The sequence below is a fragment of the Arachis ipaensis genome, chromosome B09 (assembly GCF_000816755.2).
Source record: "Arachis ipaensis cultivar K30076 chromosome B09, Araip1.1, whole genome shotgun sequence".
Taxonomy (NCBI): domain Eukaryota; kingdom Viridiplantae; phylum Streptophyta; class Magnoliopsida; order Fabales; family Fabaceae; genus Arachis; species Arachis ipaensis.
The window spans coordinates 137,933,380-137,958,844 of NC_029793.2; the positions used below are offsets into that span (position 1 = coordinate 137,933,380).

At 42.0% G+C, this 25,465-nt stretch overlaps 3 protein-coding genes and 1 long non-coding RNA gene across 4 annotated transcripts; 3 read left to right on the forward strand and 1 right to left on the reverse strand.

Moving 5' to 3' along the window:
- On the forward strand, positions 1,800-3,384 carry LOC110266325. The gene is made up of 3 exons (XR_002353582.1): positions 1,800-2,002; positions 2,088-2,212; positions 3,335-3,384. It is a non-coding gene; the product is annotated as an uncharacterized LOC110266325 (long non-coding RNA).
- Positions 5,503-6,975, forward strand: LOC107616317 (serine/threonine-protein phosphatase 7 long form homolog). Its single transcript, XM_016318289.1, has 3 exons — positions 5,503-5,571; positions 6,054-6,796; positions 6,882-6,975. The coding sequence occupies exons 1-3, from the start codon at positions 5,503-5,505 to the stop codon at positions 6,973-6,975; spliced, it is 906 nt and encodes a 301-aa protein (XP_016173775.1).
- Positions 8,979-10,418, forward strand: LOC107616315. Its single transcript, XM_016318288.1, has one exon. The coding sequence runs from the start codon at positions 8,979-8,981 to the stop codon at positions 10,416-10,418; it is 1,440 nt and encodes a 479-aa protein (XP_016173774.1).
- Positions 17,826-20,766, reverse strand: LOC107619366 (geraniol 8-hydroxylase; the record flags this gene model as incomplete). Its single annotated transcript, XM_016321637.2, is given in 2 exon segments — positions 17,826-18,570; positions 20,081-20,766. Coding segments are annotated over 2 exon segments (1,298 nt in total), but the record flags the coding sequence as incomplete, so codon positions are not given.

The window sequence follows — 25,465 nt, forward strand, 5'->3', positions numbered from 1 at the left end:
TTATTGATTGTATTTTTTCTGTTGCTCCACTCTATTATGTTGAGCTCTTATTTACTTAAAAAAAAATAAAGATGAGATCAATATCTACAGAATGAGTTAGAATCTAATTTTTTTTATTATACGTGAATAAAAATAGATATAAATTCTATACAAATTATTATATGAACCAGAATCAGAGAGAACAAAAATCTAATTCTATGCCACCCCTAATAGCACGTGTCATGGTCATCAAAATAAAATAACTTACGGCTAACTAACTGGTCAATACTACGGTGTTAAAAAGAAAATTTTTTAGTTGATGCTAAAAGTATGTGTCATAGAAGAAAAAGTAACATGTATTTACTTTGTTGGTAAAGTTTTAAACAATTTTACAGCGTGGCCGAAAAGGAAAATGCTGTATAAGGTAATTAATTAGTCGAAGATAATTATGATTTTAGGTCTTTTTTATGGTCTAACAATAATTTGGTAAAATAATTGGACTAATTATAGTTTGATTTTTTTATTATATTATTGAATAAAAATAAAGTGATTAAATATTTTTAAAAATTTTTTATTGAGTTGATAATTTTTGGTCAGTTTAACATAATATGCATTTTTTTTATTGAGGGGATGGTAATTGTTAATTTAGTTATTGAAATTATCATGACAAAAAGAAATTAAAATTGTAAAAAAAAAATTATTATACTAAGTATGTATTTAGATTGAAGTTTATAGATGAGAACTTGCATAAGATTAATTTTGATTAAAAGTGAGTTGAGAGTAGCATAATTTATGTTTATTAAGTTTTTTATATAGATTGTAGTAAATTAAAAAATTATTTAGATTATATTACTCAAAATCATTTTTAAATAAAAAATCTTTAATTTTATTAAAATTGACCAAACCCCAATTTACCTAGAATTCTTAATTTCACTTTTGTCCCAAATTAAACCCCAAAACCCTAACCCCTTCTAACCTAACCCTAATCACAGCCAATGTTCCCCTTGACCATACCCAGCATCAGTTAAAAAAAAAAAAGAAAGAAAGAAGAAAGAAAGGGAAGAGAGGGGAAGGGAGACGCAGGAAAGGGGAAAGGGGAAGGAGAGGAAGGCGGCGCGGTGGGTGTCACTGCCACCGCCGCCGCCGCTGTTGGCAAGAGAGAGAGAGAGAGAGATCCGCGAGAAGAGGAGGAAGAAGACGCACCACCACACCCAACCACGTTCAGATCGCCGTCGCACCGCCACCGCACAGCGTCGCCGCCATGCCTTCATTGCCACCAAACGCTGTCAAGCACGAAGGGAGCCAAACACCGCGAGGAAGAAGCTGCTCGTCGTGTCGGTCACCGTCGCTGGGGCTGTGAATCGCCGCTGAGAACCGCGCGAGAGCCAGTGGAGGACGGAGCCTCTGCTGCGTCCCCGCCGTGCTTCCATCAGCGCCGAACCGCCATGCCGTCGCTGCTGCTGGGTTGACACCGCCGCTACTGCCCAAGCCGTCATCATCGCAAAACACACACACACATAGAAGAGGAAGAAAGGATCTCCGCCGCTGCCAGGGTCGTTGGTGAGTTCTGTGCCACCATTAGGATCACTGTTCTGCCACCATTGAAGCTCGTCAGAGAAGGAGCTATTGTCAGAAGAAGATACTGCTGTCCTTGCTCTATACTGTTCTGTTTTGCCCCTGCTTTTGGTTTCGCAATTGCCAAAGTCTCTGCCGCCATGGGTATTGCCGTTGGGGTTGTTGGGAACTAACGATGGAGCTGCCCGAAAACCCTATTGTAAGCTATCTCTATTTTCAATTCCATTAAATTCATTTTCATTTCCGATTCCATTGAATTTGAACTCTCTATTTTGTTGCAACCTTGGTTATTGCTATGAGAATTATTGATGTCGCTGTTACTGGAGTATCATTGGAATTGACGTTGCTATTACCCCGGTTAATGCTGCCCCTAGGATGTATGCCCTGGTCTTTGATCTGTGTTCTTCTGAGTACCAGAGCTGCTGCTCCATTCCCGTATTTCTTTTGGGTAAGATTGGTTTTGTTCTACAACCAATATTCTGATTATTGCTCCTTTGATGATCTGTTCTATTCTGCCCTTGCATTTGCTTCAGTTCCTATTAAATTTCCTTCCAAAGTTGCTGTTGCTGTTCCCGTGAGGGTTATTGCTATCACTGTCGCCATGAATTGAAAGAAAAGGAAATTATCACGATTAGTTACGTGGACTCAGCTAACTGAGGTAGGGGTTTTCTTAAAATTTATTTTTATAATTCAGAATTGTGATAAATAGATATTGATGCAAAAAGATATATTTCTGTGATTATATTTGTCTTGTGGATGTGATGGTTAGTTGGACTGGATTATTGGATGCTTGATTGCGTGAGTGGTGTATGGTTGTTGATAAAAACCGGTTTGAAATGTTATTTGCTTGATTAGTATGAAAAGTGGATTTTTCTTGGTTTTGGAGTTTACTTAGTAATATAAATGAATTGATTCTGAGGGCTGGTCTGATTTTATAAATGAACTACTATTTGAGCTGATTTGATTTTAAAAAGAGTTTTACTGTTGGAATTGGTTTGATTTAAAAATAATTTGGTATTGGAACTGGCTCAACTCTGGAAAATATTTGAGATTTGGAAATGGTTGAAAAATATTTGAGAAATGTTTGGATGGGACCCGAAAAGGGTGGCAGTGTCCGAGTTTTAGTCGATACTCTGTTGACCCTAAGACGTAAGTGTGACCGGGCACTATATAAATTCCCGGAAATGTTTACCCCCATTGAGCAATATTGATTACTTGAGAAAAGCTATGCATAGACTCTTGGGGATGCACGTCGGGGGACAGTCTAAAGACAATTCAGACTTGTCGGGTTGGCTGGATAATCGACAGATGAGCCTCATCAGCCATAGGACAGGCATGCATCATATGCATTTGTATGCTTTGTTTGGATTTGAACTTGTTTTGGTTTGCCTAATTGCTAAACTGTCCTTAATTGCTACTTGAACTATTTGCTGTAACTGCTACCTACTTGTGCTTTCCTTGTCTGTCTTGCCTGTGTTTGTCCTGGTATACTATATTTGAGAATGAACTTTGATGCTGAATTAATGATTGTGTTGTTTGATTGCGTGGTTGGTTTCTGATTGAGATTTTTCTTATAAAAAAGGAAATGTTTCGGATTTCTAAAAGATTAAACATTGTTAATTTTGAAAAGGTTTTGAACGATTTTCTATTGGTTTTTAAAATATTCATAAGGCATTGATAATCACTGAGCTTGAAAACAGTTTTCTTATTGAATATCTTCTTATGACAACTTTGAAACTCCGTGGTGAGACCGTGTGGTTAGGTTCTCACCCCCCTACAGCTTTACCTTTTCAGGAACCGGATGAAGAAGCATTAAGAAGAATTATATTGCGTTTGGTTTATATGTTGTTCTGTTAATTAGATTATTTTCTTTCCTCGTTTTTTTTATAAGAGGGATAGGAGTTGTATGTTTTATATGTATATTATATTATGAAATATTATGTAAGGAGTCTTGTATATGAATCTATGCCTGCTTGTATTTTTATTAAAATAAAGTATTTATTTCCGGTTTGAAAAAAAAATTAGCGATACAGTATCGAGTCACAGGCTCCTATTTTAATAGTTAGTATGTAAAGTAGTCGTAATACCTCTTGCTATCAGAATAGCGCAGCCGGAAACGTGACTTTTGATAGTGAGGGTGTTACATAAACCATGCTAATTTTAGCTTACTTTTAATCAACATCAATTTTTTCGTTTGCAAACTTCAACCTAAACATACACTTAATATTAATAAATTCTTTTTTACAATTTCAATTTTTTTTGCCATGACAATTTCAATAACTAAATTAACAATTAGTAATTTAGTATCACCCTTAATAAAAAGAAAAAATGAACTACATACTATGTCAAACTGACAAAAAATTAACAAATCAATAAAAAACTTCCAAAAATATATTTACAAAAAACTCATTTATAACTCTATAGCCAATTCAATCCGTTATATATTTTACTCACTTCATCTTTATTCAATAATACAACAAAAGGAAAATAAATCTTATTGTGAGCCTAAATATTTTTTGAATCCTAAAAAAAATCCAATACCATAATTATCATTATTAACGCATTTTTTTCATCAACTTATTAATTGTACTTAATTTTCATACATCACACTCTACTATTATGCAGGAATTGTCTAAAACTTTAGCAACAATCTAAACATGCGTTCCTTCTTCTTATATGCCATGTATTTTCAGCACCAGTAGAAAAATTTCTCTTTCAACATGGTAGTATATATATAACCTTTAGGGCTGCATACGGATCGGATATAGCCTAAAATTCTATCCGATCCGCACTGCACTCATCGGATCGAATTGGATACGATATCCGCATTTTTTCAGGCTGGATCCGATCCGATCCTATCCGCACATTTGCGGATCGGATCGGATCGGATATCGGGTATATCCGCATAATTCAAAAAAACTATTTTAAGATTTTGTTTGGCTGTTTTTACAAAAAAAAAATCCAGAAAATTTATTTTTCACCTGTTTAAACCTATTTACTTCTAAAATATTATCAATAAAAGTTCTCTTGAATAACAAAAACAAAATAATAACACAATATTTAAGTTTAATTACTCTAAGTTGAAGTACAACATAAAATATTAAAAACAAGATATCATAAAATTTATAAAATAACACATTAAAATTCATATCACATTAGGGTTTACTTTCTTAAACTATGCTATTTATATGAGATGTGCGGATATGCGGATTTACGGATCGGATCTGATCCGATCCGATGACTCTGCAGATCAGATAATATCCGATAATTCGGATCGAATGTAGATAATTATCGCGGATATGCGGATATTATCCGATTCATGTGCAGCCCTAATAACCCTAACCATATTACTATTATTTTATTGAAATTGTCACTACTTATTGCTTGCTGGCTACAAGAAAAGTCAAAGTCAAAAGTAGCCGGTAAGAATGTAATATCCTTGTCATACCTTCGTGTAGTAGTTTGATCGATCAATGAATTTCTCACGAGCTACATAATTTAATTAAGGGCAAGTTACTTAAATAAATAATTTAGAGAAAATATTTACCTGAATGTGCAAAATCAGTTCTTGTTACCTGCATGTGTAAAATGCCATTTTTATGTAAACCGTGGCAACCCACCACGGTTTCAAAACGTACATAAACCGTGGAGACCCACAGCGGATTAGGGTTTAAAAAAATTGAGTGTAAACCGTGGTAGGTCACCACGGTTTACTAAGAAAAAATTGCATGCATAAACCGTGGAGAGTCACCACGGTTTATGAAGAAATCCTTTTGCACATAAAACCCTGTGGGTCACCACGGTTTATGTGTGTGTGGCTATATAAGTAATCCGTGGAAGGTTAGGACGGATCATTTGGTAAGGAACAAAAAAAAAGGAAGTTGTTGTTGTGTTGAGAGTATTTGGCAAAACTTTGGAGGTTTGAAGGAGAAGTGGGTGGTGGAGCCAATGGAGGGTGAGGATCGCTTGTACCGACTAAATGACGTCGCTCACGTGGCAGGATATATCGACGAAGAGGTTAGTTACTGTTTCTGTCGTTATTATTGTTATTAAAATTCATACTAATATAGCAATTGATATTATTAGGGATATTGTTAGTAAAAATATTTTATTATGTTTATTTGTATTGTTATTCTGATTAATGTTATTTACATAAATATTGATATTATTATGGTTACTGTCAATCCAAATGTGAGGCATTTATTAATATTGTCTACTGAATAATGCATATTTTATTATGCTTATTTATCTTGTAAGTCTGGTTAATAGTATTTTTCTAAAATATTTTGTTATAAATGTAAATATTTTATTGAATAATATTTTTTTTCTGTATTTATATTGTTATAATGAGTGCATAGTATTCGTAGCTTCACGGTGTATTACACACTAAGAGAATCAATGAATTTAATGTGACGAGTCTAATAATTTTTACGAAAATTATGTTTGGTGTTGTTTGTAATGGTTGTATGTTAAGGGATTTTGTTACCCACGTTTTGCAGCCTAGTAGGGTTATTAGCACCGTTAGGAGTCAGCAGAATATGCCCTTACATGACCGGATTATACCGTATCTAGAGACTGCCGGCTTGTATCATCTGGTTAGACTAAACAGTCAGTGGTTCTGGGTTGATGAGTCTCTCCTTAGCGCATTTATTGAGCGGTGGCGTCCGGAGACCCACACGTTCCATATGCCGTTTGGTGAGTGCACCATTACTTTACAGGATGTTGCGTATCAGCTGGGTTTGCCGATTGATGGTGTGCCCGTTAGTGGGTGCTTGAATGAGTTTGAGAATCTGATGGAACACGGTAGACCAGCATGGGTGTGGTTTCGGGAGTTATTCGGGGAGTTACCTCCACGGAATAAAATCAAGCAGATGACAGTGTGCTACACATGGTTCCACGAGAGGTTCCGGGTTCTCCCTGCAGATGCTACTGATGAGACCGTGCGTGTATACGCACGCGCTTATATCCTGATGCTGTTGTCGTCTCAGCTGTTTGTGGACAAGAACGCAAACAGGGTTCACCTTCGCTGGTTGCCTTATTTGGCATCGTTGGACGACTTGGGCAGATATAGCTGGGGCTCCGCTGCACTGGCCTGGTTGTATAGGTGTCTTTGTCGTGGAACAAACAGGAACGTCGTTAACTTGGCTGGGCCGCTACAGCTACTACAGTCTTGGATTTTCTGGAGGTTTCCCACTCTGAGGCCCACTGGTTTTGACCGGTTCGGGTTTCCTCTGGCTTCCAGGTAGGGTTTAGTATTATCCGTTAATAAATTTTAAATACATCATGTGTTATGGTTTGTTTTGACATCATTTCAATTAAAATTGTAGGTGGGCTGAGTTTGTGCCGAGGAACGATGCAGGGGCACAGAGATTACTTTCCGCACGCCTTGCACTGGATCGCCTTCCACTGCCTTCTGCTTAGCCATCCAAACCTTCCTGTAACTAGGCCTGAAACCGTAATCAGCTTCTGTCGCTTGTTGAAGTACCTTTACCGTAACCGCAGCATCTGCCCTAACCATAGGAAGAATCCTCGCACAGATAACATGGTAATCCAGCTGACGGTGATCACTTGAAATAGAAGTTGCGAGGCATGTGTGTGGCCCGTTGTACCTCCTAACCTCCCAAGGTCGATACAACCGCCATGGGAATCTTGTAGAATAGTTTCTTCACCAACTTGCTACCCAACACGCCAAGCTTCTCCAAGATGCTGTTCTTCAAATCTGACAAAGTCATCGACGACCTGATAAAAACACTTAGTGGTTCTCTGTCGGTAAACTTCACACCTTTGCTTTTGCTTTTTTTTATTTTCCCAGAGCAATGCACTAAGGCAAGAAAACTCTCTTCCTCACTAGCCATTGTGAAAATGATCTCTTATGGAGCTTGATTCACCAACATATATATAGACTTCCTGTCAACATAAACCGTGGTGACCCACAGGGTTTTATGTGCAAAAGGATTTCTTCATAAACCGTGGTGACTCTCCACGGTTTATGCATGCAATTTTTCCTTAGTAAACCGTGGTGACCTACCACGGTTTACACTCAATTTTTTTAAACCCTAATCCGCTGTGGGTCTCCACGGTTTATGTACGTTTTAAAACCGTGGTGGGTTGCCACGGTTTACATAGAAATGGCATTTTGCACATGCAGGTAACAAGAACCAGTTTTGCACATTCAGGTAAATATTTTCTCTAATCTATTTATTTAAGTAACTTGCCCTTTAATTAACAACCGGATAGATGTTAATAATTAGGAAAAGTATAGGCAACGACTTTAAATAATTTTTTTTTTCTATTTTCAAAATATATACTCTCATCTCTTACAAAAATAAATATTATTTCTTTACTTTTTTTAATAAGTTAGGCACCATGTTCTAGGCACCATAGCATTTGCCTTATATATATTAGCATATTCAAGTGCTTTCAACGTTTCATTTGATAACACAACCACCATTGCTATTCTTCAATACGAAAAGGGAAACTACATAACATCTTCAATAAGCATTCCTAACATGCCTTCACTTCCATCTTTCAATGACACCAATTCCTCGCGTCAACATCATAACTCAAATGAGAAGCTTGGCAGATGAAGCACACCCAATTAACGTGCCATTGGAAATTATAATAAAGACAAATTAAAGATCCTTTCAAGTATAATCTCGTTGATCCTCCTTATCAGAATACAGTGGCTCTGCACCTAAAAATGGTTGGGTAGCCATCAGATTTCAGACCAAAAATCAGGTAGAAATTAAATTACTTATTGCTAATTATTAATTTGATTTCTGTATGTTCATTTTTAATTAATTTGTTTTCTTGAATAATCAGATGTATGGTTCATGCACTGCCATTTAGAGCGACATGTAAGTTGGGGAATGACCATGACTTTTGTTACGGACTGACGGTCCAGCCCAAAAAACCGCCGGATCGGGGCACTGCCCCACCCAAGTCCAAGAAATCCTAACGGATCCTTTCGGATCGGTTAGCCATAACCGACCCAGAATCCAACCACATCACAGCTGCGCCACCAGCCGGATCGAAACCCCCAGGGACGGCACCCGAGGTACCGACCCCCCAGTACGGACGACCCGCACGCGTGGAAAGTGACAGCTCAAACTCTCCACCAATGGGCCAGGTCATCACTAGGCCCACCCAGCACGCTATATAAGGGGAGAGGACAGCTCTTCCCCGAAGGTATGTCACATCCTTACCTAACCCTGCCACCCTCAGTACGGACTCTGACTTGATCGTCGGAGTGTCTTTGTAGGTGGCCACCCCCTCATCCGTTCGCCCTCTGACGTTACCAGCACTCGCTCCGCGCTCGCTCGGGACCTCTCCTCCTCTCCTTATCACCTTCTGTCGACAACCCGATCACCCGAGAACCCCAGGTAACGAACATTGGCGCCGTCTGTGGGGATCCCGACGCAGACATGGAGCGGCGCATCACCTCGGACACACAAGCGACCTCCAGACCAACCCGAAGCAAGTCGGAAGGCCGTTGGGGGTCCCAGAAAGAGGAGGACCGTAATCGAGAAAACCCCATCATCATAGGGGCAACCCCTTTTCATCCCTCAATCCTCAAGGTCTGGCTCCCGAGAAACTTCGACAAGCCAACGGACATGAGGTATGATGGGACCAAGGATCCCCAGGAACATGTCACGGCTTTCGAAGCAAGAATGAATCTGGAAGGAGTAGGCGACGCAGCCAGATGCCGGGCGTTTCCTGTAACACTGGCCGACCCGGCAATCCGGTGGTTCAACACCCTCCCACAAGGATCCATCACGACCTTCGCAGACATCTCCAAGAAGTTTCTAGCACGGTTCACGACGCGCATAACAAAGGCGAAACACCCGATCAACCTGTTAGGGGTCACCCAGAAACCCGGCGAGCCGACCAGGAAGTTCCTGGACAGGTTTAACGACGAGTGCCTGGAAATCGACGGCCTCACGGACTCGGTCGCTAGCCTATGCCTAACGAATGGCCTATTGAATGAGGACTTTAGGAAACACCTAACAACCAAACCTGTATGGACCATGCAAGAAATCCAAAGCATAGCCAAGGAGTATATCAATGACGAAGAGGTTAGCCAGGTTGTGGCGGCCAATAAACGGCAGCCACCCAACTCGCCACCTCGGCATGCGCACCAGACTGAAAGGTACAAGGAAGCTCCTAGAGACAGCACCCCAAACAAACTAACCAAGCAACCACGGGTAGGGAGATTCACGAACTACACGCCACTCACGGCGCCCATAGTAGAGGTCTACCAGCAGATTGCAGACAAAGGAATCCTATCCAGACCAAGACCCCTGAAGGAGAGAACGGGAGGCAACAAAAGCCTTTACTGCGATTACCACAAAGGGTTTGGTCACAAGACCCAGGACTGCTTTGACCTCAAAGATGCCTTGGAACAAGCCATCAGGGAGGGGAAACTAAACGAGTTCTCCCGGCTCATTAGGGAGCCGAGGAGACGGGAAAGAGAGCGCTCGGAGGAAGACCGGAACCGGGCTGTCAAGCCAAGACAGGAACCTCCAGGGGACGCCAACAACCCCCCAGCCTTTGTGGTTAATGTCGTGGTCGGACAAGATAGCCCCCCCAATTCCAAATCAGCAACAAGGAAGGATTCCCGAGTGCTCTCCATCACAACAGAGAGCCCCACTGCCAGCAGGAAGCCCCCCACCATATCATTTGGCCCAGAAGACAAATGGTTCAATGACCTTCCCGAGAACCCCCCTCCCATGGTAGTCACAGCAATGATCGGAACGGGACTGGTCAAGCGCATCCTCGTCGACACGGGAGCCGACTCAAATATCCTATTCAGAAACGTCTTCGACGCCATGGGATTCAAGGAATCCGACCTCCAAAATCACTAACATGGAGTCATGGGACTCGGCGACAATTTTATCAAGCCCGACGGGACGATCTCCCTCCCAATCAGCTTAGGAACTGGCGATGCCAGGAGATCGGTTATGGCAGATTTCGTAGTCCTTAGAGACTCCACTGCCTATAACATCATCCTAGGGAGGAAAATCATTAACGAGTTCTCAGCTGTAATATGCACCAAGTTCCTAACAATGAAGTTCATAACGGACAAGGGAATGGTTGGTTCCATAAGGGGAGACCTAGAAACGGCAGTCGCTTGCGACAACGCCAGCCTCTCCTTAAGAAAGGAGTCCAAAAAAGTAGCTGGCGTGTTCCTAGCAAACCTGGACGCCCGAATAGAGGACAAACCAAGACCTGAACCAGAGGGAGACATGGAGAAATTTCAGATAGGGAAGTCGGTAGAGCAATTCACCTTCATTAACAGGAATCTTCCCCACGAACTAAAAGGCCCCCTCATGGAAGTCGTAATGGCAAACAGTGACCTCTTCGCATGGACCCCATCAGATATGCCGGGGTTGGACCCCGAAGTCATGTCTCACCGGCTAGCCATAAAACCCGGTGCCAAACCGGTAGCCTAGCGAAGAAGGAAGATGTCGCAGGAAAGAGCTGAGGAAGTCGCTAAGCAAACAACAGGGCTGCTAGAAGCAGGGTTCATCAAGGAACTCGATTACTCGACATGGCTGTCCAATGTTGTCTTGGTCAGGAAAGCCAGCGGGAAATGGAGGATGTTCGTAGACTACTCCGACCTGAATAAAGCATGTCCCAAGGACTCTTTTCCCCTCCCCAACATCGACACTCTCGTAGACTCGGCAGCGGGATATCGGTTTCTCAGCTTCATGGATGCCTATTCCGGATACAATCAAATCCCGATGCGCCGACCTGACGAGGACAAAACTGCGTTTATAACCCCAGGGGGCACCTACTGCTACAAAGTAATGCCCTTTGGACTAAAGAACGCAGAGGCCACCTACCAGAGATTGATGAGCAGAGTCTTCCACGACCTCATCGGCAAGACGGTAGAGGTATATGTCGACGATATATTCGTAAAAACGGCAGAACCAGGCCAACTGATAAAAGACCTCCAGGCCGTCTTTGAGGCGCTAAGGAGATACAAAATGCGACTCAATCCGCTCAAATGCGCATTCGCCATGGAAGCGGGAAAATTCCTAGGGTACATGATAACCCAGAGAGGAGTAGAAGCCAACCCGGATAAGTGCGAAGCCGTTCTCAAAATGACAAGTCCTGGGTGCATCAAAGACGTACAACGGCTGACCGGGAAGCTCACAGCCCTACCTCGGTTCCTCGGAGCATCTGCGGAAAGGGCCACCCCGTTCTTTAACCTAATGAAGAAAGGAATCACCTTTGAATGGACCCAGGAGTGCGAAGAGGCATTCAAGCACTTTAAAAGGATACTCTCGGAACCTCCCATACTCAGCAAACTCGGGAAAGATGAGCCCCTATACCTCTACTTGGCCGTGACCACGCAAGCAATGGCCGCAGTACTAGTCAGAGAGGAAGATAAGACCCAACGACCAGTATACTTCATCAGCAAAATGCTTCAAGGGGCAGAGACAAGGTACACAAAGCTGGAGAAGCTAGCCTATGCCCTACTAATTTCATCAAGAAGGCTGAAACAATATTTCCAAGGGCACACAATCATCCTAAGGACCGACCAAGCCATCCGACAAGTCCTCCAGAAACCCGACCTGGCGGGAAGGATGATGGCATGGGCAGTGGAGCTATCCCAATACGACTTGCAGTATGAACCAAGGTAAGCAATCAAAGCCCAAGCCATGGCCGACTTCCTCGTAGAGGTCACAGGGGAAGCACCCGACATACCGAACACACGGTGGAAGCTCCATGTTGACAGAGCATCCAATCAAACGTTCGGAGGAGTTGGAATAATCCTCGAAAACTCGGCTGGCATAGCCTTCGAGCAATCTATCAAATTTGAATTTCCAGTCTCCAACAACCAAGCCGAGTATGAAGCCTTGATAGGAGGACTGATGCTAGCCAAAGAAGTCAGAGCATCAAGGTTGGAAGTCAATAGCGACTCCCAAGTCGTCACTTCCCAAGTAAACGGCAGCTACCAGGCCAGGGACGCACTGCTACAGAAATACTTGGAAAAAGTAAAAGAACTATGCAAAGGCTTCGAGGAAGTAACAATCCAGCATGTTCCCAGAGAAAGGAACGCCTGAGCCGACCTCCTCTCCAAGCTCGCAAGCACTAAACCCGGCACGAGGAACAGATCTCTGATCCAAGGGCTGGCAACAGAACCTGCGATCATCATGTGCGCAACCCAAGCACCAAACCTGCCCTCATGGTTAGACCCGATCTCCCGATATCTAGAGCATGCAGAAGCACCTCCCAACCAAAAAGAGGCGGAATTTATCAAGAGAGAAGCCCCCAAGTACACGATCATACAGGGACAGCTGTACAAGCGAGGGCTCTACCAACCACTATTAAAGTGCCTGCGCCCCGACCAGACAGACTACGTCCTGAGGGAGGTACACGAGGGGTGTTGTGGTCACCACATCGGGGGAAGATCTCTAGCAAGGAAAATCATCAGGGCGGGATACTACTGGCCCACCATGATGACAGATGCTCAGGAATTCGTAAAGAAATGTAAAAAATGCCAGGAGAATGCCAACTTCCACAAAGCACCTCCCGAGGAACTCAACCTAATGTTGGCCCCCCGACCTTTCGCCCAGTGGGGAGTCGACCTCCTGGGCCCATTTCCCCCAGGACCTGGGCAGGTGAAGTACTTAATAGTAGCCATAGATTACTTCACCAAGTGGGTAGAAGAAGAACCACTAGCCAGCATATCCGCAACGAACTGCCAAAAGTTCATGTGGAAACAAGTGGTCACAAGGTTCGGGATACCGGAAACCATCATATCGGACAACGGGACCCAGTTCACCGACAAAAAGTTCAAAGGATTCTTGGAAGGACTAGGGATCAAGCAAAAGTTCTCCTCAGTCGAACACCCTCAAACCAACAGCCAAGTTGAAGCAGCCAACAAAGTTATCCTAAAGGGGTTGAAAAAACGACTCGAGGGGAAAAATGGCTCATGGGCAGAAGAACTAGCCCCAGTACTATGGTCGTACAGGACCACCCCCCAGTCATCCACCGGAAAAACCCCTTTCCGACTCACATACGGGGTCGACGCTGTCATCCCAGTCGAGATCGGGGAACCGAGTCCGAGGCTGCTCCTTGGTGGGGGTAGCGAGGCCGTTGAAAAATACCTAACCGACGAGACAAGGCAAATGGCGCACCTGGCAGAAACAGCAATCAAGCAGAGAGTGGCCCTCAGATACAATGGCAAAGTACTGAAAAGAAACCTGGGAGAAGGCGACCTGGTCCTACGACGAAACGACATAGGTCCCCCGACACCAGGAGAAGGCAAGCTAGCCGCAAACTGGGAAGGACCTTACAGAGTAAAAGAAGTCCTCGGCAAAGGGAGCTACAAGCTAGAAAGGTTGAATGGGAATGAAGTACCGAGGACATGGAACATGGCGAACCTCAGAAGGTTCTACTCGTAAGAAGGGGCGGCCAACGTGACCCCAACCCCCATTCCCATGTTCCGCTTTTACGATTTCTTTTATGCTTTATGTGAATACCCTCATTTGTTTAAATTTGTTTATGCATTACAAATTCCTTTGTCTAACAATATGATAAGCTTATCTTTTGCAAGTTCATTCTATCCCGAGTCTCAAATAAAATGCAGCGTGAAACGGTCGACCTAACGGTGACCCGGGACTGATCACCCCGAGAACCATAAGGGACCAAAAGCAAAAAACGGCTCAAAGAAAAACAAATACGATAATAAACGGATTGAAGCAAAAAAGCCATGACGGCCCGAACATACGGAATAAAAAGCAATGGCCACGACGGCCCGAATAAAATCCAACAAAAACAAGCACAAAGAAGTGTTCAAATACAACTAAAAGGCGCCCACCAGCAGGCCTAAAATGATGAACATTACAAAATAAAACAAAGGTTAGATCCTAATAAATCAAAAGATGTCAACAATCTTCCCGCCTTCCACAGTCTTCATCGCGCCAACCTGAGAGAGATCAAGGTCGGGAGCCAGCACCGTCACCTGTAACTTAATCCCCTCCTCGGTCAGCTTAACGGCATCACGAGCTCCCTTAGCAAGATCTTTGTTTCTCTTCTTTAAGGCCGCTACCTCCCGAGCAGCCGCCTTCGCCGAACTCTCAGACAACTTCAACTTCTCTTCCAATTCCTCAACCCTTTTCTTCACGGCTGCAGTCTCACCACGAGAGGCATTCAGATCCTTCATTAAAGCCATATCCCGATCCACCAGCCTGTTAATCTCCTTAGCATCCTCCTCAGCTTTCTTTTAACAATCAGACAACTTGGTTTTTAGAGACTCCTCCCGGGATCGTGAATCCGTCAAATCCTTTTGGGAGTTCCTAAGCTTCACCTCCATGGCGTGATAGCTACCCAAGACAGGTTCAACCTTCTTGGCGATAGCAGCAGCGCGAAGGAGACTACGATAAATCCACCTAGCCTGCCCGGAGAGGTCGACCTCATGGAAAAACTCCTCGGTGCCGGGGAGCAATTGAGACTCGATGAAGCCCCCGGCATCGAAGTTCTTCTCCATAACAGAAAGGGCCTTGCCGGTGTCCCGTTTTCTCTTCTTAACATTTCCCACAAGTCTCAGTTCATCATCACCAAAATCTTCTTCAAAAATCTCCACCCCCACATCAGAAACCTCCTCAACCTTCTCGGAGGGGACAGCATCTCCCTGGTGAACCGGGCCGGTCTCGGCTGCCTGACCTCCGGCCTCCCCGGTCTCACCAACCTTCTCCTGCCCTTGGCCCGCTGAAGGATTCGATGGAGAGTCACCCTCACCCTCTTCATTTCCCTTAATGAGACTCATCAAGTCAGCTAAAGTCTTCTTCCCACCAGCCATAGAAACTGCGAACAAAGGAGAAAGGAAAGACGTCAATAGATAAGAAAAGAAAAACACAAGAAGTACAAGGAAGAGATAACCCACCAACATACGACCGACCGGCTTTCCGGTCTCCCATTAGCAAACGAGGATTAAGATTCTTTTCACCAAAAATAGTCAACAGAATGTTAGCAATGCTACGATCCTCCTTATTCAACCAGTCATAAGACACCTTTATAAGATAATCAGATCCCGCACCAAAACTCCAGTAGGTCGGGATCAGCCGAGCTCCCTCAGCCGAGAGCCAAAAAGGATGATGCCTTTCTACCGGTCTAACCTTAAAAAAGGTAGATTTAAACCCGTGAAAAGAGTCCTCAAAAAGACCAAAAATCCTACGCCCCTGTTGGGCCCTAAAAGACATATAACCCTTCTTAGCCTTCCCCTGGCTAGAAGGGTTCGTGAGCAGGAAGAGGTAAAGAAAGACGTTTACTGAGAGCGGAAGCTCGAGAAACTCGTAGACCATTTCAAAGCACCGAATAGAAGCCCAGCTATTCGGATGAAGTTGCGACGGCGCAACATCGCAGCGATTCAGCAAGCCCATGACAAAAGAGGAAAAAGGTAGACGAAGCCCCAAAGTCGTGAACATGGGCTCGTAAACCCACAGCCAATCAACAACTGTCGGGGAAGCCAAATTCTTATGCACACACGCTCACGAGCAGCAGGGACAAAGACCTGGTAGAGCGCCTCCTCAGGACCCTCCCCCCCTCACATAAGAGTCCAGCTTGCCGTAACTTCTGGAGCCCTTCCATAGTCACCTTGGAAGGGGTATCCTTCACATCAGAGGAAACCCAAGCATAGTGGTCGACGAAGTCAGCCAGGGGGCGCTGGGCCTGGCTCGAAGAAGCAAGACGATCGTCCATACCTACATTGGGGGCACCACTAAAGTCAACACAGGAAGTCGGAAACCCTCAAAACAAGAAAGAGAAAAATACGAATCTCCCCCTAAACCCAGAAATGCAAACGAAACCCAGGAAAAACCCAGAAATGCAAACGAAACCAAGAAAAAACCTAGTGGCACCCCCTCTAAAAAGAAAAAACAAATAAGAAACGCCAAAGACCTAAGCATGTAACAAAGCAAAAGCACCAGAAATAAAGCAACAATCGAAATAGGGGAAGAATCATGAAAACTTACTAGAAGAAACAGGAGATTGCAAAGAAAGCAAAGAGCAAGATGCTTCAAGCAACAACAGCAGTATGAACAGAAGAGGCAGCAGCACTAAAGAACTTGCGGAGAAGAAAGGAAGAGTAGTGAAAGAGAGGAGTGGGGGTTACGAAATAAAAATAAAAGAAGCAAAGCGTAACCGCCGAGGAGGAGCACCTAAAAGGCAGGGGCATAACTGCCATTTCACCCAAAATTTCAAAACAACAAAGCGACGGGCATTTAATGCTCAGCGCAAAAACCAAAAAAGCGGCACGAAAATCGAAGCGACCAAACGGGAAGAAAAACAAAGCGTCGCCCACGAACTGCCGAGAAAAGGAAAAGCTCACGACAAACGCGCCTAGCCACGAATCTCGAACCTCGAGGCTGACGCATTGGGGGCACTGTTACGGAATGACGGTCCAGCCCAAGAAGCCGCCGGATCGAGGAACCGCCCCACCCAAGCCCAAGAAATCCTAACGGATCCCTTCGGGTCGGTTAGCCATAACCGACCCAGAATCCAACCACATCACAGCTGCGCCACCAGCCGGGTCGGAACCCCCAGGGACGGCACCCAAGGTACCGACCCCCCAGTACGGACGACCCGCACGCGTGGAAAGTGACAGCTCAAACTCTCCACCAATGGGTCAGGCCATCACTAGGCCCACCCAGCACGCTATATAAGGGGAGAGGACAGCTCTCCCCCAAGGTACGTCACATCCTTACCTAACCCTGCCACCCTCAGTACGGACTCTGACTTGATCGTCGGAGTGTCCTTGCAGGTGGCCACTCCCTCATTCCGTTCGCTCTCCGACGTTACCAGCACTCGCTCCGCGCTCGCTCGGAACCTCTCATCATCTCCTTATCACCTTCTGTCGACAACCCGATCACCCAAAAACCCCAGATAACGAACAACTTTCATCCTCAAAGTTGTGTTGTTCTTTATTCCTTTTTTCTTTGCGCACTCCAGTTGTGTTGCAAGAAGAAAAATATCACCAAAGTTGTATAGATTATCTATGTCACTGCTTTAATTTGATTATGTGAGGATGTAAAATGATTCTAATATAATTGTATATTGCCATTTTCAATAAAAGTTTTTTGGTTTTAATTAGTTCCCCAAGCATATAATAACTACCCTTCCAATCACATGCTCTTGTAGCAAAAATTATTACTATCATAAACAACCATCATAATAAAATTCATATACACATAACACATAGTATTCACCAAATCCTTGTCTTGCAAACTACTTCATATATATAATTACATAACAAAAACTACTCACATGAAAAGTTGTCTTCTTATAAAAATGATAATAAAAAATTATTAAATAATAACTTAATTAAATATATCAAATTATCTAACAGTTTTCGTTTATGGCATATGCAAAAAGACAATTCATGTGAGTAGTCATTTAATATACAGAAATTGGAAGGGCACAAAGAGGACTAAGTCTCTTCAATGTTATTCCATACTGCTCAGTCATGTCAAGACTTTCAGGGGTGACACCCTCTGGAAGTTTCCATTCAAATGAATGGACCAAGGCAGCCACCGCCAAAGTAATCATCCTGTTGGCAAGGGCCAATCCAGGGCAGATCCTTCTTCCGGCGCCAAATGGCAAGAACTCGAAATCCCTCCCTTTGAAATCTATTTTCGACCCGAGAAATCTCTCGGGCTGAAAAACCATTGGATCATCCCAGAACTGAGGGTCTCTTCCTATAGACCATGCATTGATGAGAACTTGGTCACCCTTGTGAATGGTGTAGCCACCTACTTCGACGTCGTTTCCGGCGACATAAGGCAAGAGAAGGGGCACTGGTGGATGAAGCCTTAGAGTTTCTTTGACTATTGCTTGGATGTATTCAAGTTTAGGGATGTCTGATTCCTTGACTTCATTGTTGGTGGTTCCAATTACTTGGTTGAGTTCCTTTCTTGCTTTTTGCATTGTTTCTGGGTTGTGTAGAAGCTCTGCCATTGCCCATTCTATTGTTGATCCTGAAGTGTCACTTCCCGCAATGAACAAATCCTGTTTAATTTGGTGTTACATTTTTTATTACCGCATCCATGATCTTTTTAATTTTGTGGTTGTAGAAAACGACGAAGAATAATATTGTCAATGATATTTATTGTTGTTGAAAAAATAGCAAAAAGAACTTGTTTTCAACCATCTGCACAACGTTTATTAGTTGGAGAACACTTGGATAAAGATATTAAAAATGCCTTTTTTTCAAAGGCGTTTACAAGTGTTATGATATTATTGGACATCTTTATTAAATTAGTTAATAATTTATTTTTTAATAAACCAAAACAAAATCGGTTTATTATAACAATAATAATAAATCCCGTTGTTTGCACTATTATTATTTGACTTGATTTGATCCTAGATTCATGTTTAAATTTTTTGATAAAAAGATAAATATATTCTTAATTTTTGTTTTAAAAAAAAAACTATGATCCAGTGAGTTATGTAAATTAGTCAGTTCGACCGGATTTGATAACAATTTGGTTTATTGTTATTGTTATAAATTTATTAATATATCCAATAATAATACGACATATAAATATTTTTACAAAAAAATTTTTTACGGGTCTTTATCAAAATCCTACTTATTATTTATTTTGTTTAGTCTCACTCAAAAGTTTACGTTAATTTGTAATACATCATGGGGGTTGGACCAAATCTAACCTCCTCTATTATCTTTACTCTTAGATATTAGAAAAACCACTCCCAACAACCAAATCTAACCTCCTCTATTATCTTTACTCTTAGATATTAGAAAAACCACTCCCAACAAGAAACCTGATGAAAAGATTATTGATGGCAATGATGACGACCTGCTTTGACTGATTTTATATAAAATAACATAGTTATGTATATAATAAGATAAAGGAGAAAGTTACGTCGTCAATGAGTAATAGCTCAAATGTCATCGTCTCCACATACTCAATTAAGAATTGAGGTTGTGAATTCGAGTCTCATATCTTTGGTAAAAAAAAAAGGAGAAAGTTACGTCTTTGGCCAGAATTAAGCCGCGTAGTTTCCGATTTGGTAATAAGTAGAATTCTTTGAAATTTATATCAAGAGTTAATAGAATATTTGTACAATGTACATAATAAAAGTTTAGAAAATATTAGAGATATAATTATTAATGTTACATTTTTTCATCGGCTGAATTTTTTGGGATGAATGATATCATGACATGGTATTAGAGTTCTAGATTCGAAAGGTCAAGAATTCGATCTTTGGTGAACTAAAAAATGATGTTTATTATCTCTAATACTCGAATAGTTATAAGTCATTGTCTCCCTAGCAGAGAACTCAATTTATATATATTCTAACATTATTTTTAGTTCTTTAGTCCCTATTAAAAATATTTTAGTACTTAACAAAATCAAATTAAATACTGATGAGCAAAGCTGCAAAGGAGATAGAATACGAATAATTTTGTTGAATAATACTTATATAACCTTAGAGATATTTTTTGTTGTTGTGATATATAATAAAATAAAAAAGAAAAAAGAATGAGATTGATTACCAACAGCATAGGCTTGATGTTATCGATAGTGAGAGGATCGGAATCCTCGCTATCATCGTGTTGGTGGTGCTGGCAATGATCAAGTAACACATCCAAGAAGTCATCACCACGCGCAGCGCAAGTGTCTCTGTAGCTCACGCGCTTCCCTATCATTTCATCGAACAGTTTATGAATCCTCAAATATGAAACTCTCACGTGCCGCTTTATTCCCTGCAAGTCCAACCACTTCACCGCCGGAAAATAATCCGACGCGTTCACCTTCCCGGCGTCCTCCATGATCCGCCACACCACCTCCTTGAACTCCCCCGCGCTCTTGAACTCCGGGTCCACCACGTCCTCCGAGAACACCGTGTTCGACACAAGGTTCAGCATGGTGGCGAAGGCCAGATCCCCGATGTTCACTGGCGTTCTTGCGGCAGATTTCTGGTGGAGGTGTTGCACGAGCTGCTGCACCTTGTGCTGCCGGAGGTGCTGGAGAAGGTCGAGGCGCTGGGCGGTGAAGATCTTCGTCGTGCATAGACGGCGCCGGCTGCGCCACCTTGGACCGCCGGGGGACCAGGCCAGGGTGTCGAGGACGTTGGGCTGAGCGGTGATGGCGTCCGGGATTGGGCGGTCGGAGAAGGAGCTATCGTGCTTTTGGAGGATTTCTTGGGCGGCGGAGGGCGAGGAGGCGATGACAACGGTGAGAGAGTGTGATAAGTAAGAGCAAGATGTGGAGCTCCATACTCAATTCTATATTGTGGGATCCCAGCCAGTTTCTTGTTGCTTCCTTAATATACTTGTACATACAGTAGAAAGATGTCGATAGTTTTTTATGGAATTAATAATTGAGGATGGTTAAATAATTTAATAAATTTAATTAAATTATTATTTAATAAGTTTTAATTATTAATTTTATATATTTGAATTTTTACCTGTATATAAAATTAGGACGTGTATACTAAAATTAGTCATCAAAGTCAGTTATTAGTATAAAAAAAATGTTGAAATATAAATATATATTGAAAATAAATTAAACTACACATGTATTTATACATAAATATATTGGTGGCTGATTTTAATAACTAATTTTGGTGTGTAAATAGCATTTTCCATAAAACTATAAAGTTGTTAATGTACTCTTTGTTAGTGCTCTGTTAGGGTTTTACCAGTGCTCTGCTAGGGTTTTATCAGTACTCTGTTTAGAGTTTGGATTTTTTTAACCTCTTTTTTATTTTTCTATTTCTATCTTCTTCTTCGATTACAATAATTTGTACTTCTACTTTTCGTTACCTTATAATCAACTTTTCCTCAATTAGCATTCTCAATCCAATATGAATTTTGGTGAAGGGAGAAACTCTAAAATTGATCTAGGTAGTGAGGAGGATGAGAAGGATATTGTGGTATTGGAAATGGAAGATTATTCTCAGGAGTTGGAGGCTTGTATTAAGAGTCTCTAGGGAAGACTCTTTGCAGATAAGGTGTTTTCAATTGGCACAATTAACAATACCCTAAGGGTGATATAGGGTAAACCGGAGGGGTTCTAATCGATTGAGAGAGGTCCTAATCAATTCTAATTCTTCTTTGAGAATGATCTTGATGTTCTTAGAAGTTAAGAAGGATCTCCTTGACTCTTTAAGGATTATATCTTGCATGTGAGAAGATGGGTTGAATCGGATGAACAGGACCAGAAAAGCATTACTTGTTTTCCAATCTGATCCAATTCTGGTGTCTGTCTGAGCAGTTCAAAACTATTCAGGTTGGAAAAAGACTCGGGGAGAAAATTAGAGAGGTGATAGACATTGGTTTTTTCTCTGTTCGTGGAAGAGAATCTCGAATTCTCAAGACCAAAGTCTGGCTGGATGGTGATAAAAGGGTGAAAGACAGCATTCGTATGGCTGAACTGAATGGTAAGGTGCTGAAAATTGGATTGCGATACGAGAGGATTGAAATTTTCTGTACCTACTGTGCTCATTTAGGACATGATTCCAAACACTGTTCTAAATTCATGAAGGATTCATCAGCGGGCGTTATTAAACAGGATCGTATTGGCGAGTGGGTTAAAGCAGATCAAGTGGGCAAGAGGATCGAATATGGAGGAACTGGTTATAACTACAGCTTCAATAACTCAAACTCAAGCACTTCTCAACTGAGAAAAAAGCCATCCCTAAACTGGTTGATAGATAATTTTGCCAGCTTGAGTGTCAAAGGGACAAAAAATAACTCTATGGAGACATCTGGAGGTAATAAGGAGGATGATAATTTTTCGGAAGTGATTTGGTAGTCAATTGAGAAGACTAGTGAGGCGTTAGTCCTGCAAGATGTTACTAGTACTATGAACACTGATGGATCTGTCCCACAAAACTTACCTAATAAAGTAATGACTAGCAGGAGTTCTAAGTGGAAACAACTTGCTAGACAAGGGACTAATTAAAGTAAGCTGTTTGGAGAAATAAAAAGAAGAAATCAAGGGAAGGAAAATAAAAATGAGGCTAAGAAGATCTGTATAGTTGATGATATGATTGCTGAAAGGAGGGTGGAGGGTGCCAGCCGTTCAATGGCACCCGAAGAGATATGAAACTCATTACGTGGAATTATCGGGGTTTGGGGAGACCCCTGACAATCCACAATCTCAAAGGAATGTCACAATCCTACTCCCTCGAGATGGTTTTTCTACGCGAAAATAAAAACCAATCTCGACAAGTGAAAATGAAGTTAAGGTCATGTGGTTTTACAAATTGAAAGATTATTGATCTAGTGGGTAGCGTCGGAGGCTTAGCACTAGCTTGGAGGGACAATGTGGTAGTGCAAATAATTGATAGTTCAGATTTTTTCATCGTGGCTTTGGTGAAAGACACATCAGTTAATGTGGAATGGAATCTTGTTGATGTTAATTTCAGCAGCCATGAATAGATCCGTTCAACACAATTTCAAGAGGTGCCAGCAATCTTATAGCAGCAACAAGGTAACTCATGTATTTTGGGAGACTTTAATGCTATTGTTGATCAAAGTAAAAAAAATAGAGGTAGTCTTAAATTACAATCTTCTATAGCAGATTTTAATTATTTTATTGGTAATAATGCTTTACTTAACTTGGGAATAATTGGTAGACCTTTCACTTAGAGTAATAGGCGGAGAGCAGGGAAATTGATTCAAGAACTATTGGATAGAATATTAGTGGGAGAAATATGACTGCAACTGTTCCCTAATCCAGCAGTTCTTAGATTGTCTGAGACGGGTTCAAACCATGCCCCTCTCCTTTTTTACACTAATCCACAAACTGAATGTTCAAAAAGAAGATTTAAATTTCATCTTTTGATTAGTGAGATTTGGAACACAGAAATTGAAGGCTTCCCCATATTTTGACTAGCTCAAAAGCTTAAATTCGTTCGACATCGGTTGGTCATATGGCAGAGGAGTAGTCTTTCAAACTCTAAAAAATAGATTGATGAAATTACAGGACAGCTAGAAGAAATGAGGGCATCATGTTTAATGGGAGGTCCTGAAATCATGAAACTTGAGCAAAAATTAGAGAGGGCTTATGGTATGCGAAATTGTTACTCAGGTTGTGAATTGTTGTTTGGAATTGATTCCTTGGCAATGGCACCAAAAACGGATGCACAAAACCATGGTCTAAACATATCTTCACAACTTCGCATAACTGACCAGCAAGTGCACTGGGTCGTCCAAGTAATACCTTACGTGAGTAAGGGTCGAATCCCACGGAGATTGTTGGTATGAAGCAAGCTATGGTCACCTTGTAAATCTCAGTCAGGCGGATATAAAATAGTAATGGTGTTTTCGAATAATAAATAATAGAATAGGGGTAGAGGTACTTATGTAAATCATTGGTGAGAATTTCAGATAAGCGTATGGAGATGCATTTGTTCCTCTGAATCTCTGCTTTCCTGCTATCTTCATCCAATCAGTCTTATTCCTTTCCATGGCTGGCTTTATGCAAGGGCATCACCGTTGTCAGTGGCTACATCCCTTCCTCTCAGTGAATAATATGCTAACATGCTTTGTCACAGCACGGCTATTCATCTGTCGGTTCTCGATCATGTCGGAATAGAATCCATTGATTCTTTTGCGTCTGTCACTAACGCCCCACAATCGCGAGTTTGAAGCTCGTCACAGTCATTCAATCATTGAATCCTACTCGGAATACCACAGACAAGGTTTAGACTTTCCGGATTCTCTTGAATGCCGCCATCATTCTAGCTTACGCCACGAAGATTCTGGTTAGGAGATCTAAAAGATATTCATTCTAGCTTATTTCATGTAGAACGGAAGTGTTTGTCAGGCACGTGTTCATAGGGGAGAATGGTGATGAGCGTCACACATAATCATCACCTTCATCACGTTCTTGGGTGCGAATGGATATCTTAGAAGCGAAATAAGATGAATTGAATAGAAAACAGTAGTACTTTGCATTAATCTTTGAGGAACAGCAGAGCTCCACACCTTAATCTATGGAGTGCAGAAACTCTACCGTTGAAAATACATAAGTGAAGGTCTAGGCATGGCCGAGATGGCCAGCCCCCTAAAACGTGATCAACAGTCTCCTAAGATGAACGATGGATTAAAACTGAGACCAAAGATGTCTAATACAATAGTAAAAGGTCCTATTTATAATAAACTAGTCACTAGGGTTTACATGAGCAAGTAATTGATGCATAAATTCACTTCCGGGGCCCACTTGGTGTGTGCTTGGGCTGAGCTTTAAGTGGTGCACGTGCAGAGGCCATTTGTGGAGTTGAACACCAGGTTTTGATCCATTTCTGGCGTTCAACTCTGGTTTTGGATCCTTTTCTGGCGCTGGACGCCAGTTTTGGGCGGAAGGCTGGCATTGAACGCCAGTTTACGTCGTCTATTCTTGGCCAAAGTATGGACTATTATATATTGCGGGAAAGCCCTGGATGTCTACTTTCCAACGCAATTGGAAGCGCGCCATTTCGATTTCTGTAGCTCCAAAAAATCCATTTTGAGTGAAGGGAGGTCAGAATCCAACAGCATCAGCAGTCCTTCTTCAACCTCTGAATCTGATTTCTGCTCAAGTCCCTCAATTTCAGCCAAAAAATACCTGAAATCACAGAAAAACACACAATCTCATAGTAAAGTCCAGAAATGTGAATTTAACATAAAAACTAATGAAAACATCCCAATTGTGTGGAAGAAAATGTATCCCCTGAGGTATCTCAGGGATCTCTTGATTTGCAGTCAAATGTTCTACCACTGAGCTATAGACCCTTGATGGAAGCTTTTGTCTTCCCTTTCTTCTTTCTAGAGGTTTCTCTGGCCTTAGGTGCCCTCAATGGTTATGAAAAAAAACAAAAAAAGCTATGCTTTTACCACACCAAACTTAGAATGTTGCTCGCCCTCGAGCAAAAGAAGAAGGAATAGAAG